Source organism: Pteronotus mesoamericanus, unplaced genomic scaffold, assembly GCF_021234165.1.
Source record: "Pteronotus mesoamericanus isolate MK-2021 breed Mesoamerican mustached bat unplaced genomic scaffold, CSHL_Meso_final scaffold_54, whole genome shotgun sequence".
Lineage (NCBI taxonomy): Eukaryota > Metazoa > Chordata > Mammalia > Chiroptera > Mormoopidae > Pteronotus > Pteronotus mesoamericanus.
In genome coordinates this window covers 41,904,497-41,921,308 of record NW_026555321.1, presented here as the reverse complement: position 1 = coordinate 41,921,308, position 16,812 = coordinate 41,904,497, and the positions used below count along the sequence as shown (strand labels likewise).

The window sequence follows — 16,812 nt, the reverse complement described above, 5'->3', positions numbered from 1 at the left end:
GGGTGACGAGGTGAAGGGATTAAGAAGTACAAATAAGTAGTTACATAATAGCCATGGGGATGTAAAGTACAGTACAGGAAATAGAGTAGCCAAAGAACCTGTGCCTATAGGAAAATTGCCTATTCATTTTGACATTACCAGAGCTCTTGTTAGAGCTCCTCTCCCACAGACGTTAAGAGCTGAGCACAGACGCATGAACTTACTCACCACTGACAATGACATTGAACGTAGCGAGCTTATTTCCATCACTATGTTTTTTTGAGCTGCTCTATGTCTTAAGAGGGGCCAGAGGTACATTTTTTCACTGAAATAGAAAGTTGTTTTAAAGAACACTTCACAAATATAGTCCTTTGACATTATTATTACTTGCTCATGTGTTTTTACATTTTTGTATGTTAATTTTTGAGTTATTTTTTCAGGAAAAAATACATATCCAAGAACCAAAATAAATTAAAGTCAATAGCCTCTATAAAGTTATCCTTTTTAAAAAAAAAAAAAGACAGAGAAAATATTTGAGCAAAAAGTAGTAGACACTGGGTAGTAAATTGTTGTATTTTTTTCTTTTAGAAATCCAGATGGAAATACCTAATTTAAAAAATTAGGGAGTGCTCCGGCCGGTGTGGCTCAGCTGGTTGGAGTATCGTTCCATAAAACAAAAGGTCATGGGTGCTATTCCCAACCAGGGCACATGCCTAAGCTACAAGTTTTGTCCCCAACTGGGGCATGGATTGCGTATGAGAAGGTCCAAGAGGAATTGATCGATGTTTCTCTCTCACATCAATCTTTCTCTCTCTCCTTTCCTTCCCCTTTCTCTAAAATCAATAAGCATGTTTTTGAGTGAGGGTTAAAAAAAAAAGTTAGGGAGTGAATATTGCTGGCATAAATTAAGGATTAAAAAATTAACAGTGCCTTTTGTTGTATTAAAGTTTCTCAAAGAATATTTGAAGGATATAAAATGGGATGGCAACAGGACACAATAACTAAAACCTCAAAATTCACCTAAACGTAAACTTCACTGTGGGCCCTTGAACTTACTCTTTACCTTCTTGCCTCAGGCCTCTGCACATGCTGTTCCCTCTTCCTAAAGCACCCCTCTCCTCTTAGCCCCTCTTCCCTGCAAGCACAATGTCTCTCTCTCCATAGGTCTAAGGCTTTCATGGACTTCAAAACTCCATGCAAATTTCCCCTCCTGTAGCACTAACGCTATACACACACCCCTTTCCCATGGGTCTACCCAGTGGGCACTTACTCCCTGAGTGACCCAGTTCCAGCTGATTGGAACAAGCCCATGTTCATACCTCTATGAGTTCCTTGATGACAGGAGAAAATACGTGTTAGTCATGTGCAAAAGCTCCTGCTGACCGTCTCTTCTTCAGGAAACTCTTTTAATTCCCTCATCAAATACCCTGAAAGTTTCATTTAATGTTTCCAACTAATTTATTTTGAGATTCCTGCTTGTTTGAGATATTTCAATAGTTTCATAGTGGTTAGAGCTGAAAGTACCTTTAAAGATAATAGTAATAACAACTGCCATTTGCCAAAACTTGCTCTGTGTCAGGCTGTGCTCTAGAAAGACAAGGTGTACACTATCTCACTAAATTACAACCACAGCACTAAAATGGTGGTGGGGTCTGTTGCATCTCCATTTTATAGATAAGGAAACTGAGTCCCAGAGAAGTTAAATAATTGCCCATGGTGTCCTGGCAAGGGGGCTCAGTTAGTTGGAATATTGCCCCATATGCAGAAAGGTTTCAGGTTACCTTCCTGGTCGCAGCACATATCTAGGTTGCAGATTCCATCACCAGCCAGGACGCCTACAGGAGGCAACTGATCAATATTTCTCTTGCATTGATGTTTCTCTCCCTCTCTCTCCCTTCCTCTCTATCTAAAATCAATAAATATATCCTCAGGTGAGGATTTTAAAAAATTGCCTAGGGGCACACAGCTGGTGAGTGGAGCCCAGAGCAACTTATGTTTTTAGTTTTTATATTTTTTATATTTTAATTTTTGTTTTTAACTATATTTGGTTGATTATGCTATTAAAATTGTCCTAATTTTATCCCTTTGTCCCCCTCTGCCCAGCACCCCCTACTCCCTCAGGCAATCCCCACACCTTTGTTCATGTCCATGGGTCATGCACAGGTTCTTTGGCTACTCTATTTCCTGTACTGTACTTTACATTCCCATGGCTATTATGTAACTACTTATTTGTACTTCTTAATCCCTTCACCTCATCACCCACTCCTCCATACTCCCCTCCCATCTGGCAACCATCAAAATGCTCCCCATATCCATGATTCTGTCTCTGTTTTGTTTGCTTAGTTTGTTTTTTAGATTCATCTGTTGACAGATACGCTTTTATTGCCATTTTATTGTTTATAGTTTTGATCTTATTTTTCTTAAACAAGTCCCTTTAACATTTCATATAATAATGGTTTGGTGATGATGAACTCCTTTAGTTTTTTCCTTGTCTGGGAAGCTCTTCATCTGCCCTTTGATTCTAAATGATAGCTTTGCTGGGTAGAGTAATCTTGAATGCAAGTCCTTGCTTTTCATGACTTTGAATATTTCTTGCCAGTCTCTTCTAGCCTGAAAAGTTTCTTTTGAGAAACCAGCAGACAGTCTTATGGGAATTCTCCTGTAGGTAACTAGCTGCTTTTCTCTTGCTGTTTTTAAGATTCTTTCTTTCACCTTTTACCTTTGGCCTTTTAATTATAATGTGTCTTGGAGTGGGCCTCTTTGCATCCATCTTGTTTGGTACTCTCTGTGCTTCCTGGACTTGCATGCCTATTTCCTTCCCCAAATTAGAGAAGTTTTCTTTCATTATTTTAAATAGGTTTCCAGTTTCTTTCTCTTCTCCTTCCGGCACCCTATGATGCGAATGTTGAAATGCTTGAAGTTGTTCCAGAGGATGCTTACAGTATCCTCATTTTTTTTGGGTTCTTTTCTTCTTGTTCTGATTGGTTGTTTATTTCCTCCTTATGTTCCAAATCATTGATTTGATTCTCAGCTTCATCAACTCTACTGTTGTTTCCCTGTAAATTGTTTTTTATTTCAATTAGTGTATCTTTCCTTTTTGACTGGATCTTTTTTATGCTGCTGAGGTCCTCAGTAAGTTCCTTGAGCATCCTTATAACCTGTGTTTTGAACTCTGCATCTGACAAATTGCTTCTCTCCATTTTGTTTAGTTCTTTTTCTGGAGTTAGATCTATTCTTTCAGTTGGGCCATGTTTCTTTGTCTCTTCATTTTAGCAGCCTCCCTGTGTTTATTTCTATGTATTAGGTAGAGCTGTTATGACTCCCTGTGCTGGTAGTGTGGCCTAATGTGGTAGGTGACCTGTAGGCTCCAGTGGCACAGACTTCTCTGTCACCCAAGCTGGTACTTGAGGTGTACCCTTCGTGTGGGCTGAGTATACCCCCTTCTTGTAGTTGAGCCTTGATTGATGTTGGCAGGTCAATGGGAGGGATTTACCCAGGTTAGTGAGCTGCAAGGACTGGTTGTGACCATTGACCTCCGCCCTCCGTGGAGGATCAGCTGTGTGGGAGTAGAGTGGTGGTGCTCTGACGTGGTCTGTAGCTGTCCACTGGGTGTGCAGGCCCTGGGGTTTCTCGGGTGGTGCAGGCTATGGTTAGCCCCCACCTGTGTACTGTCCAAGGCCACTATACATGAGCTATAAAGCAATCTGAAATGGCTGCTACTTGTGCTGGGCTTGAAGATTCCCAGGTGAAGCCAAGCTGTGAATCTAGGCTGGCTGCTACTAGTGCTAGGCCTGGGGCCACTTAAAAAGAGGTACAGGGGTTGGGGGCCCACTGAGGCTGGCTGTTCCTTGTTTGAGATTTAGGAAGTTAAGAAGCATGAACCCAAACCTGCCATTCATATGGAAAAGTCACTGTTAACAGCTTGAGTGGGCCCATCCGTTGGGTGGGACAGAGTTCTGGGGATGTCAAGGGCAAGGCAAACAGTGTGGGCCAGGTTGATGGAGTCTCAGATATGGCAACATCTTGCTGCCTCTGTGGCTCTGTGGCTCTGTGGGAGGAGGGTTCAGAGGAGGAACAATGGCCTCTGCCTTACTTTCTGTCTGGGAGAAAGCTGTCTCCCAGCTCTCACCTTGGTGCCAGATGCTTCAGTTCCTCCCCGTATGCCACCGGTGCCTTTCAAGCTGCTACCCCAGTGCTGGAGCTCAGAGGGAGTGAATCTGAGTAAGTCTTTGTGTGGGCTCTTTAAGGGGAACTGCTTGGGACTCTAGAATTTTCTTCCACCAACTCAAGCCCCACTGAATTTTGCAGCCAGAAGTTATAGGGACCTACCTTCTTGGCACTGGATCTCCAGGCTGGGGGCCCTGGTATGGGGCTGGGACTCCTTACTCCTGCGATATCCTTCACGAATTTTTATCCACCTCACATGGATGTGGGACAAGCCCATTCTGCATCTCCGCCCCTCCTACCAGTCTGGATGGATGTGGTTTCTTTAATTTTGAAGTTGTCAGACTTCTTTTCAGCTTGATCTTTGATGGTTCTGAGTGATGGTTGTTCTATATTTTAGTTGTAATTTTGATGCAGCTGTGCAAGGAAACAACCTGTGTTTGCCTAGGCCAGCATCTCAACCAGAAGTCAACCCCAGGGAGACATCTTTATGAGGCATAGCAGACATAGGGCCTCAGGCCCATAGTATTTTATTTTCTTTCAGAATAGGAAAAGAAAAAAATGAAATTTTAGGTTGAAGAAAAATTTTAATGTACAGTATTAATATATTTTTCTTTATACCAATGTAGTTGTAAAATATAATTTTTAATTTTATTTATTTTTTTGTAATGTAAGAAGGACTCATGAAAGCACAAGTACCTAAGGCCCACAAAAGTCTTATATAATGTGGCCTTGGTTGAGTCAGAATTCAAATCAGGTTAGTCTGCCTCCAAAGTTCACATTTTCACTAGCCTGGTAAAACTCCTCTTTATAGTTGAAGAAATTGAAGTCCAAGGCTACACAGTAAATGGATGATACAACCCAATGGAAAATACAGGTTTCTATCAGTCCAACCACCATATCCTGCAGTCCGACAGCACCACCTGGTGGTATTTTCAGTAACTTCCTTTAGTCAAAGGATGAACCTGGAGTGGGTGCAGGTTCAGGCAGCTGTGAACCAGTGTGCCCTTAGGCTCCGTGATCAGCAGTGCGGAAACCAAGGGAAGGAGCCAATGTCACCTGCTCTGGTTAGGTTGTCAGACTTCACACATCACTCCTACACACACACACACACACACACTTCTCCCAGGTTAACAAAGTTATCCTTTAGAGTTAATATTTGCAAAGTGCTTAGATCCAATAGAGACATCATGTGAGCCCATTTGTAATTCAAAATTTCCTAGTAGCCACATTTTTAAAAAGAAACAAGTAAAATTAATTTTAATAATATGTTTTATTTAACTTAGGGTTCAGCACACTGTAGCCTGTAGATCAAATCTAGCCCACCACTGTTTTTTTAAAATAAAGTTTTATTAGAACACAGCCATGCCCATATTCTTGTGTTCTGCCCACAGCTGCGTTTACGCTGTAGCAGCAGAGTTGAGTAGTTTTGTAGTTGAGACCACATGGCCCACAAAGCTGAAAATATTTACTATCTAGTCCCTTACAGAGAAAGTTTGTCAATCCTTGATTTAACTCAATATATACCAATTTGGTCATTTTAACATATAAGTCAAAATAAAAATTATTAATGAAATATTTTAAATTTTTTATCATAAAGATCTCCAACATTTGGTGTGCCCTTTATTCTTACAGCATGTGTGAATTTGTTTGAGACATATTTCAAATTCTCAGTGGACACATGAGGTTCATGAGGACTGAAGTGGGCTTAGAAAAAGGTCTGCATATAGCAATTCTGTTATAGATACTCATTAACTACATCAATACATAAATTCCCTAGAAGACTCAGGCCCTAACATCCTGGGACATCCACACTTATCATGAATCGAGCTCTTTCCCATGCCTCCAGACTGATGCTAGCTACATAGTACCATCTCTGGGAGCATTGAGAAAATTGCCATCCAAATCATTCTCAGTAAGGCTTAGTTTACTCACAAAATCCCAACTGAGAAAGGCTTCCCTGGTGGTAGCCTGTCCTCTTCAAAGCAGCTTGCAGACTTGCTGATAGTTTCATAATAATAATTACTATATAATTCACATATATAGAGCCAGACACTTGCTAGGCATTTTCTGAGCATTGTTTTCATTAAATGACAGAAATAATGGTGACCTCCCTCCGGAAGTCTCCCACGCTGGCTTCGGTGCCTCCTGTGTGCACTAAAAGTGCCCGCTTTCCCCATCCCAGCCCTTCTCTCTCCAGGCTGTGGGCTCCGAGATCTCTCCTTCACTCCCCAGAGGCCCAGCCTAGGCCTGGCCCAGCCTAGGAGCTGCTACATCAACGTTTGTTGCTTTCAATCAAATGACCCCAGAGGAGCCCAGGGGGCCATGTGATATTTCATTGAATTAGGCAGGTATGTGTCAAGCACCGCTGGTTTGCAAGGCTGCAGTGAGAGTTCCAGCAGAATCCCATGCATCCTTTGGCCTTGTTCAAGCTCTCTGCCTCTTGCTCTTTCCCACTCAATAACTTCCCCAAAGTTGATAAGGCAAACCCAGGCAAGTTAGTTCAATCTGCAGTGGCCTAGCTCTTCTGTGACGTTTCAAGCGAAGAGGCAGATGGGGAGAGACCTCTGGAAACTTTCTCTGGAGGTGGCTCTCATAAGAGCAGTTCGTTTGCCCAGTTTTTCCTTTGGCCAGCCCCGGGGGCTGCTCTTTGGTGGCTGGGGAGGAGGGGCGCCACAGTGCCCTGATTAAGCAAGATGTGCCCACGAGCATTTTGGCTTCGCAAAATGCTGTGAGCAAGATGACTCTCTGGGCTCCCTACGTGCCCGAGGCCTTGGAAGTAGTGAGATGTTCTGCGCGCCAATACTGGACCCGGCTGGGATTCCTGGAGAGACCTCGTCCCAAGGACAGGAGGAAAGCCTGTCAAGATGGCCCCAGTAACCAAGGTTTAGCTATCAGATGGAGATATTATGGGATGAATTGTGTCCCCCTCAAAAATCTTATGTTGAAGTCCTAACCTCCAGAATGTGGCCTAAAAGAAGCAATTAGTTAAGGTGAGGTCCTACTGGAGTAAATCCAGCTCCTACTCCAATATGACTGATGTCCTTATAAGAAAATGGCCATGTGACAACAGACACAAAGGGGGAACACCACATAATGACAAAGGCAGGGATGAGGTCTGCAGCTGCAGGTCAAGGAAGGCCAAGGGCTGCCGGGACTCCGCAGAAACCAAGAGGCAGCGAGAAAGGACGCCCTGCAGGTCTCAGAGGGAGCGTGGCTTTTAGGCTTCCAGAACTGTGAGATGATAAATTTCTGTGGTCACCTGGTTTGTGACCCTCCCCCTGCTTCCTTCTCCCTTCCTTCCTTCCTTCCTTCCTTCCTTCCTTCCTTCCTTCCTTCCTTCCTTCCTTCCTTCCTTCCTTCCTTCCTTCTTTTATCTATTGATTTTAGAGAGAGAAACATCCCCCCATTGTTCTACTTCCCCACGCAGTCACTGGTTGATTCCTGTCCTGGAGCATCAGGTCCGTGCTCTAACCAACTGAGCTACCAGACCAGAGCAGTTTGTGGTCCTTGTTATGGCAGCACTAGCAAACTAATACAGGAGGGACTTCTGAGTTTAGGGTGGTGGCTGAGGTCAAATCCACCCCAGATCAGCCACAGGACAAGTCAGGCACAGTGGCAGAAATGGGCTAGTGTCAGAAACTGTTTCTCCTCCTCTTTCTGGGCGCCTGGTTACACAGCACTCCCAGCTTTCTCACACCTGGAAGGTATGTGACCAATAAGCTCTGCTAGGAAGTGATGTTCGTCAGCTCCACACCAGGGTGGTTAAGAGTGGGCACGACCTCTCCAGGCTCCTTGTCTCTCTTCCCCTGTCCCCCATTTGGATGGAGGGGACTCAGGGCAGGACTCTGAGGTCCTAGGAGATGGCAGGGCTGTCAGGCTGCAGAAGCCTGGTCCCCAGATCAGTATGTGGCAGGCGGCCCATGGAACATCAGACTGCACTGTGCTTTAAGAAATACATCTTTATTAGTTTAAGTAACTGGGATTTAGGGGCTGTTCGTTACAGCAGTGAGGCAAGCCTGAGTCATGCAGGGTCTGGGGATGAGAGAAGCAGTAAGTAATATGGAAACTGTGGGATACACTGGGACCAAGCAATTCTGCTGTGGGTCCCTTCAACAGAATGTAGAGACAGAAAGGGAGGACAGGGATATATTCCCATCCTTCTAACCCCTTTAAGACTTAGCGAGCCCTCCCCGCCCCTGGTCTGCAGCTGGAGCCCTTGGAGATGCCACTGCTTCCCCCAGGAGAGTGGCAAAAGCCAGGGATGGCAGGGGCGGCGGGCAGAAGCTTTGTGAGAAGCAAGTCACTGAGGGCAGACAAGGGGCAGCAGGTGGGCCCCTCTGAACCCTGGAGGTGGCACCCATGCCCATCCACGCTCGGCAGAGGCAGGGCTGCACATGACAGGGAGGTGGCACCAGCAGCGTCTCCCCTCTGCGGGACCCAGACGGACCAAGGGAAAAGGAAGGAGCCGCGTCTGAATCCCGTGCGAGTTCACATTAGCTGGTCTGTTCGCCGTGAAAAATGGAAGACACCACTTTTGTTGTAAAAGGTCTGTGTAATGGGCTGGGATCTGGCATACACGGAAGGCCTGGTGTCCTTCACAGCATCCCCTGGAACACAGCACAGGCCTGGGTGAGCTGGGGCCACCGTGCCTCCCAGCAGCCCTCGCCCAACCCAAAGGGCTGAGGGTCGTCAGGCGCAGGCTGCTGCAATGATTTAACGATTTCCCATTAAAATAGTGAAATCCTCTGTACAGTTAGAAATGGCCTCTACCCTTTGACCTCTACCATAGTACCCCCATTATTCCCTAGGATCCAAGGCAACTAAGGGGTATGCCTGGCATAGCATGGAAACCTTGAAACCCCTCTTTGGCTCAAGGGCCAGGATGTGCCCTGATGGGTGGCACACAGGCCATTCCACTTGTTAACTACTTTAACCCCATCCCTACCCCAAGGTCACTTACCCCTCATTACATTTCTCCCCCTGTCTAGTGACACCCCACCCATCCCAGTGCTCCATGGTGAGCGCCTCCGGGGTCTTGCCCAAGGCTGAATTACCCCTGCACCCTTCCCCCTTTCCCCCGCTGCCAAATGTCCACAGGCTGAAAATCCTGTCTGTTAGAAACATAATAATAATACCAGTCACCATCTGTTGAGCATTTACTGTGACCCAGGCACTAGACTGGTGCTTTCTCTGTGTAAAAGAGCGTTTAGGGCTGACCCAGCCACGGCCCAGGCAATGCCTTTGACCCCTCTTTCCTGTAGCTCACTGCTTCCACTGGGAAAAACAACTTCTGTCTGTAACTGTGTTTGGGAGGTTGGAGAAGTGGTCAACAAAACATCCATCATCTGTTCCCCATCTGGCCCCTGAACTGCTTGGATTAGGGGCATGAGGCCAGAAGCTTACAGAATGTTCCAGAGTAACTGTGAGCTTAGTGGAATGTCTACGGAGGAAAGCAGCCTTTGCCCTGAACACAGCGCTGCCCTAGTGCCCAGGGGGCATCCAGAACCAGCTTTCCTGGCTCCGATGTTCAGGTTACTGGATAAAATACAGGGTGCCCAGTTATGCTTGAATTTCAGATAAACAATGATTAATTTTTCAGTGCAATATTTGGGACATACTTATACTAAAAAATCGTTTACCTGGAACCGAAATGTAGCTGGGCATTCTGTATTTTAACTTGCTCGGTCTGGTGGCCCCACGCCGGGCGCTGGTCTGCAGGCAGTGGGCACGGACCATGGGCCGGGCAGGAGGGAAGAACAGGGAAGACCCACGTGCATGGTGCCTAAACTGAGACCCGCTCCCTGGGCACAAGGTGTCGAGCTCTTCTCAGAAGAACCTGATGGAGTAGATACAACTCAAGACTCTGATCAAACACCCCTTCCGAGAGGGCCTTCCCTGACCACCCCGTCTACCACAGCCGCCCTCCGTCTCCATCGCCTCCTGATTTCTCTTCTTACAGCCTTGACACTCACATGTGGTCCGTGGACCAGCGGCATCAGTGTCATTGGAGAGCTTGTTGGAAATGCAGAATTTCACCCCATCCTGCCATATTCCAGGCAGAGATACCAGACTGAGCGAAGGCCTGGAAGTGTGATGGTGCTGGCTTGCGCAGAGAGCAGTGAGCCAGGGGGATGTGCTGGTAAATGGGGGACCGTGATGCATGAGCCCGGGGAGGGGACCAGGTCTACCTGCAAAGGTTTGGAATGGCAAGATGGTGGTGGCCCTTACCCACATGCCAGCCGTACTCCCAGGATGACAAGACCGGGTACTGAAACTTCTCCTCTGGCTTCTGCCGATGCCGCTCCCGGAGGTACAAGGCCCGGCCCTGGCCGTCGTGGGAAATGCCTCGGAAGAGCAGCTGCAGGGTGCTTGGGGGCGCCTGCCTCATTTCTGAGTCCTTTGGTTTGGTCTGGCCTGTTGACTCTGAGTTGCTCTTTGGGCCTCCCAGCCTCTGTCTCTCCTGGGCCAGGGGCGCTGAACACCTTCTTTCCTGGAGAGCTGATCCTGGACCCCCTTGGTCTCTGGCAGTCTGGTCCTTGCTGTCAGGAGAGCTGGTGGCAGGCAAGGACCCCACGCCTGAGGCTGAGCTGAAGGGCACCCGCTGGGGCCGCTTCCTGGGCAGGGGCCCCTCCTTCAGGTACTTGTGGCCATAGTTGATCTTCCAGGCGGCTCGGGCAGCGGCCTCCTTCCAGATGAGCTCCTGCCAGCAGGCTTGGTTCTGGGAAGTGAACAGGTCCTTCATGGCAGGGAAGGGGAGGCAGGGGAAGTTGGAAACATTTGTCCACAGTTCTCAAGCCTGTGTTTGCACTGCTGGTGTCTCGTCTCCAAGGATACGTGCAGCCAATGAGGGCTGGGTTGCCAAGGCCCTGCTGGAGAGGAGGGGCTGGAGACACTGAGAACTTGGGGCCATTCATAGGCTATAGGAGAGACCGGGCAGAAAAAGGAGCAGAGTCACTACAACCCACCTAGGGTGCTTGGCGGGAGGTGTTTTGCCCCAGAGAGACTCAGGGCCTGGAACTTGTACCCAGAGGGTACACCTACTATGCACCAGCCACCCAAGGGGGTCCAAAGAGATGCCTAGTGTTCTCCCTCAGGAAGCTCTGGGCACCTGGGGGGTTGCTGTCACAATTCTGGACACCAACCCCTTAGACACAGTTCCGCCGCTCCATACCTACATGGCCTCATTGGCACAACAGGATGATCATGGCCAGTGCTTCACAACTCGGGGCAGTGCCTGGCCTGAAGGAAGCCCTCCGTGAGTGTCAGTGGTGATTTAACAAGCACCTGCTTGGTACCCACTGCTGTGCTGCACTCCATGTACCTTAAATCACCCCATTTGGACATTGGGCCTCTCAGAGCCTCCTTTTTAGGTGAGAAAATGGAAGCTTAGGGAAATGATGCGCCTGCTCTAGGGCGGGCGGCTGGTGTATGGTGGTACCTCTGTGCAAGGCCCTGAGCTGGAATTTTACTGAGGGACGTCACTTAATCCTCACAGTGACTTACTAACAGGTTTCTTACCTTGCTTTTCCAGATGAGGAAACTGAGCTCAACAACATTAAATGGTCACTCCAGGATTGACTCCAAAACCCATGCCATGTATTACAAACATAAAACTCTACCACAGGATGTGACAAGCACCATGAGAGAGGCACAGGCAGGATGGGACAGAGCAGGACCCGCCAGTACTCCGGCAGTTCCCCCTGCTTCCTCGAGCAGGGCCCTCCAGGGGGAAGTACCAGTGAGAAAGAGGTTACCCACAATGCCTTGGGGCCACTCACCTTTCCACTCTCTGCTGAGTATGTCCTCATTTATTCATTCAAGAAACATTCATTTGCTTTTGACCCTATGCCAGGCACAGAGCCAGGTACTAAAGACAGATGAAGAGGGATAGAGTCCACATGCCTCCTGCCCTCTGGCTTTCATGGATAGGCTCATAACTGGGTGGGTAGAAGGTGAGGCAGGAAATGGGCGGTGGTCAGGGAAGGTTTTCTGGAGGAGGACCTCTTTGTTTGAGATCTGAACTAAAAACATGATGAGCCAGGCAGAGAGGGGCAAGGCTGTTACAGAGTGGGACCCCAAGTCTCAACGGCAAGAAAGCACATAGACTGTCCTCAGTACCTCAGTCTTCCCAACTGTCCAATGAGGGCTATGAGGAAGTTTGAGAAATTTGGGAAGATTAAGAACCAGCTGGTTAAGTGGGACAACCTAGGTCTGTGTATCTCCTTTGGGACACTCACAATGGTCACTGCTTAATTGTGCAAACACCTTTTTATTCCAGGTTTTAGGACCTGGCTGTAAGCACCATTCTTTCCATACTGAGGGCCTTCTTTGTGCCCAGAGCTGCAAGTGAACAAAACTGACAAAATATCTCATCCTTGTGCAGCTTGGGCTTCTGTGCCCTGCCTTGCTCAACACCAGATTTGTATCTCCAGTGTACCTCTGCGGGTATTTCCTAGCCTACAGTAGGGGCTCAGAAGAAGGCTCACAATGAGGAGGATATTTCACATCAGCTCTGTTGCACCTGGGTGGGTGGGAAGGATGGAGGGAAGAAGGTCTATGAAAGCTGGGCTGGGGGGTGGCAGGACCCTGGGGCGGGGCTTGATCCCAGAACTCAAGAAAGCCTCCCTGACCCATACTGTCACCACCCCCAGGCTGGTCAGTCAGTCTGGGTGCCGAGGGTGCAAGACAGTAGAGGTCAGTGTCCTCCTCAGGGCTTCGGAGACCTCATGCCCTACTCCTCGCAGGGACTGCCCTCGGTGCATCAGTTTGCGTGTCCAAGGCGACCCCTGGCGGTCACCACAGCGATGACGGCCTGCCGGCTGTCCCACCAGGAGTCAGACCAGCAAGCGGAGCTGGCAGGGCTCCGCTGCAAGGGAGACCGGCTCCTCAAGGAAGGGAGGGAGTGGGAGGGAGCAGAGAGGTGCCCCCAAAGTGCTGCTTTCCAACAAGTCTCAGAACTGCCGCCGGCGCACAGGGAGAGACGCCTTCAGATTCCGAGCGTTCACCCTGTGCCAGACCGCTGCGCGCAGCGCTCGGCTTTTGGCTCCATTCCTAAATACAGGCCCTCGGTCTGGGGACCATCTTAGGCACCTTAAACCAATAGTAGTGATTTTTTGAACCCTGACCACGTGCTGGACACTGTGATGTGCTCTTTATATGCATTTGTCGGTTAATCCTCAGAACACTCTATGGAGTAGGTCCCATTACCTCAATTCATTGGGGGAGGTAACCTAGGCACTGCTCTCTGTGGGGGTAGATGATCTTCTGGAGGCTGTGGCAGGGCCAGGATTTTGGCCCAGTGACCCATGCTTGTGACCGCCATGCTAACGGCTTCCCCAAAGCCCTCCCCCCGCCCCGCCCGCTCCTCCCGAGATACCCCTTCCGTTCTGCGTTGGGGAGCTGTCTCCCCAACACTCAGGTAGCCCCTCTCTTGAGCGGCTGTGGATGGGGAACGGTTTGCCCAGACAGTTGGAGGTTGTTTGTGTTGTAGGAACTTTCCAGAGTTTAATTTTAGGATCTACGTTTCCAATTATCTTTTTATTTTAGGGGTGAGGGCACCGAGGCCCAGAGAAGGTAATTGTCTGAGGGCTTCCAGCTGGTGGCGGAGCAGGCACTAGAATCCAGATCCCAACCGACCCACTGCTTCTTGAGTGCTGCTTGCACACTGGGTTATTCCGCTGCTTGTGCTGGCTGCTTATAGCTAGGCCTGAAGCTGACATTTCCGGGGCTTGATGCCTCTGCCAAGGTTTCCTTCTCTGAGATCACCTGCCTGCTTTCAGCATCAGCTTTGCCCTAAAATGTCCATGCCGACAGGGAGAGGCGGTGACCATGGCCAAGGGAGTAATGTGGGCAATATAGGCTCACAGGTTCTTTCATCTTTGAGCTTTGTCCTGGGGAGATAAGCAAGTTCAAAATTCGAAAGAGTCTTGGATGTGAGTCACAAGTCAGGCTTGTAAATTGCCCATCTCCTGCCTGCCTGCCTGCCGGCTAGAACTCTTGAGGAAGAGAGAAGGGGTGAGGGGCGGGCCACCCTAAATTCCTTGCCCATGAGCTGGTCCCCTGTGGGTTCGGGGGCCCAGACAAAAGCCTTATCACAAAGCAAAAAGGATCCCTTGTTTAAAAAGATTCCTCCCACCATATGTTTGGGCAGCATCCTTAGGACAAAGCCAGAGGGGGGAAAAAAATTACATTCAAGCTTGCCTTGAGCGATGTGACATTTTCACTCCCTTTTCCAGTTATGATTTGCTATTGTGAGGAGAAAAAGAATGAGCTAAACAAGATGTGTTCTGGGAGAGATTTCATCAGTGGACTCTGATTACAAAGCCCCTTCCCCTCCAAATTAATGGAGACTTGGAGAGATTCCATTCCTTTCCCAGACCCTGCTTCCATCTGGCCCAGCATGAAGGCCAGAGGGCACTTAAATTAACCATCTTGTTCCCCATTTTAAAATACAAACTTGGGGGGTTGACAGGAATTGAGCACTCATTTTACCATTAACCTTTATTCTGCTAATTTTTCAGCCTGCAATTTTCAAGGGAAATTAAATCCCTATGTGCCTGATTCATTTTACACCAAACTCATCAAAATGTGGCTTTCAAGGCCCCTTTGAAGTCTTAAGACCAGACATGTGGTCAAGGGCCCAAGTGTTTATAAGCGCATTGGAAAGAGAGACATGTTGATTAAATGTTTCCTCCTTGGCAGCATTGCTGATGAGTGCTTCCCTGGGTTTCAGAAGGAAATTTGATGAGGAAGAGGCCTGAAGGGAGCAGGGCCTCCCCTGGGTTGAGGCTCTCTGCAGGGCAGCTGGCAGCTGGCGTCTGTCTAACCTCCTTCAGCCTCTGAAGAGTGACGGTCTCGTCAGCTCCTGGCCGGAAAGGGCAAAGTCAACCAGTGAGAGTGGGAAAGGCTCTACCACCTGGCCTGTACAGGGTTAAGTTTCAGTTTTCAAGGTGTTTGTACAAACAAAAGCCGGTTCCCATAGCAGCCAGTCCAGGGGCAGATAAGAGCTGCCCTGTGGCTCTGGCTGTTGACCAGTAGAGGTGCACAGATTTCACCCTGAGATGTCTTTGAAGTAGTTGGCAGAGGACTTCCAGGAGCAGTCCCAGGTGCTAAGCGCAGTGGCTGAGACTCACGGCTCCCTGTGGGATTTCATGTGATCCTCACAACCAGCCAGAGGGCGGTAGGCTCTGAGAGCAACCTCCCCAAGGCCACAAAGCCAGTGAGTGACTGAGCCAATGTTTAAGCCCTAAGGTACCTGATGCCAAAGTCCGCTCTGTAACCTGTCTATTGCTGCCTCTCCAGGAAGCAGCCAGGCTCCAATAAGGTATAGAAATCAATGGCTGTGGCCCTGTGCTCCTCTGGGGACAAACCAGCCTGCTGTGGCCTGTCTAGACCCCCTAGGCAGAGCCTGTACTCCTCTAAGGCCACAGACCTTGTCGGGAGTCCAGGCCCACAGATAAGGGTGTTTGCTCCTTCCAGAAGGGGCAGGGGAAAATCTCCTCTCCTCCAATATCCCTCCCACCTCAGAGGTAAACAAACCATGATGCTGATCAACAAAGGGCTGCCACGAAGAGACCCAGAGAAGCATCCCAAGTTTCTTTTTCCCTGCCTTTCCCTCCACCCCATGGAGAATGGGGAGTTGGGGTCAGGGGTGGGGGGCTGCTGGGACTTCCCATCACTATGGCAACTGCCAGGGCCTTATCAGAGGCTCCTGGGCCCCCCCCCCTTCTGTGTGCCAGCTCTGGCAGAGGTGTAATGAGGCAGGTAGAGCTCCCTCCCTGGAGGGCAAACAGGTGGGATGCAGGGTCTGCCCCACTGGAGCTTTGAGACCATGAGCAAGTCATTGCAGCCTGAGTTAGTGTTGTTGCCATAAAATGGTGTCACAGAACTGCTGTGAGGGTGAAGAGGAGGCGAGGGGCTAGAGACATCTGAAACGCGCAGCAAACAGCTAGCTCTCTGTAGCAGGAAAGAGCAGCAGAGGAAGAGAGAAGAGAGGGGACCATCTGCTGTCCAAGGGCGGAGGGATGACAGGTGACATAACTTTATTGTTTGAATAAATTCCCTAAAGTGAGGGTCTCCCATGAAATTGGGGAAAAGGCTTTGCCTCTCTTTTTCAAACCATAGCCTTCACCTACGTGGGTTTCATTATGTGGGACTCTTACCTAGGGCAAGCCCCTGCCACCTCCCCACGAGGCTGCACGGGTGTCAGGACCCACGGCCCCTCCCAGGGCCTCCACGCCCTCCAGCCGGCCCTGTCTGCGTAAACTCCCACTGAGGCTCCGCAGGAGCTACACCTCCCCCTGCAAACAGAGGCCAGGATCACAGCCAGAACAACTTTAGTAAGTTGTGTCCTTTCGGCCAGGGGTTGAAGCATGGGTCAGGCTCCAACCACTTATTCAGAAGTGGCAACATCCAAGAACACCAGGGGAGCTTTAAGGAGCAAACATTTTATTTAATAAGTTATGAGATACAATTTACAGTCGGCATTTGATTCCAGTTTCGCTTCCACGTCCCGGTTTACGAGGCCTGTGGTCCTTTCCCATGAGGCTTGGGGCCGCTCCGGTTTCTGATATTGGTCTTTTGCCAACACTGGCCCCCAGCTGCTGACTCTCAGTGAAGGTCACCCACCTTGGCCCCTGTCCCACCCACAAAGGCACCTTCAACCAC

The 16,812-nt window shown here is 49.0% G+C and overlaps 1 protein-coding gene across 1 annotated transcript; it reads right to left on the bottom strand.

The window, feature by feature from the left end:
- Window positions 1-8,518: 8,518 nt before the first annotated feature.
- On the bottom strand, window positions 8,519-10,559 carry LOC129088419 (protein ATP6V1FNB). Its single transcript, XM_054595797.1, has 2 exons — window positions 10,375-10,559; window positions 8,519-8,753 (listed from the first exon to the last, which is right to left on the bottom strand). Exons 1-2 carry the CDS (start codon window positions 10,532-10,534, stop codon window positions 8,635-8,637), a joined length of 279 nt encoding a protein of 92 aa, XP_054451772.1. The 5' UTR covers window positions 10,535-10,559; the 3' UTR covers window positions 8,519-8,634.
- Between the last annotated feature and the right edge of the window lie 6,253 nt (window positions 10,560-16,812).

Bases quoted from the DNA above. Each gene is read 5' to 3' on its own strand.
- LOC129088419 (XM_054595797.1), bottom strand. From the start codon at position 10,534: ATGAGGCAGGCGCCCCCAAGCACCCTGCAGCTGCTCTTCCGAGGCATT. The intron at 8,754-10,374 runs GTAAGGGCCACC...GCTGTGTTCCAG, and splicing joins GGAGTACGGCTGGCATGTGG to GGGATGCTGTGAAGGACACC.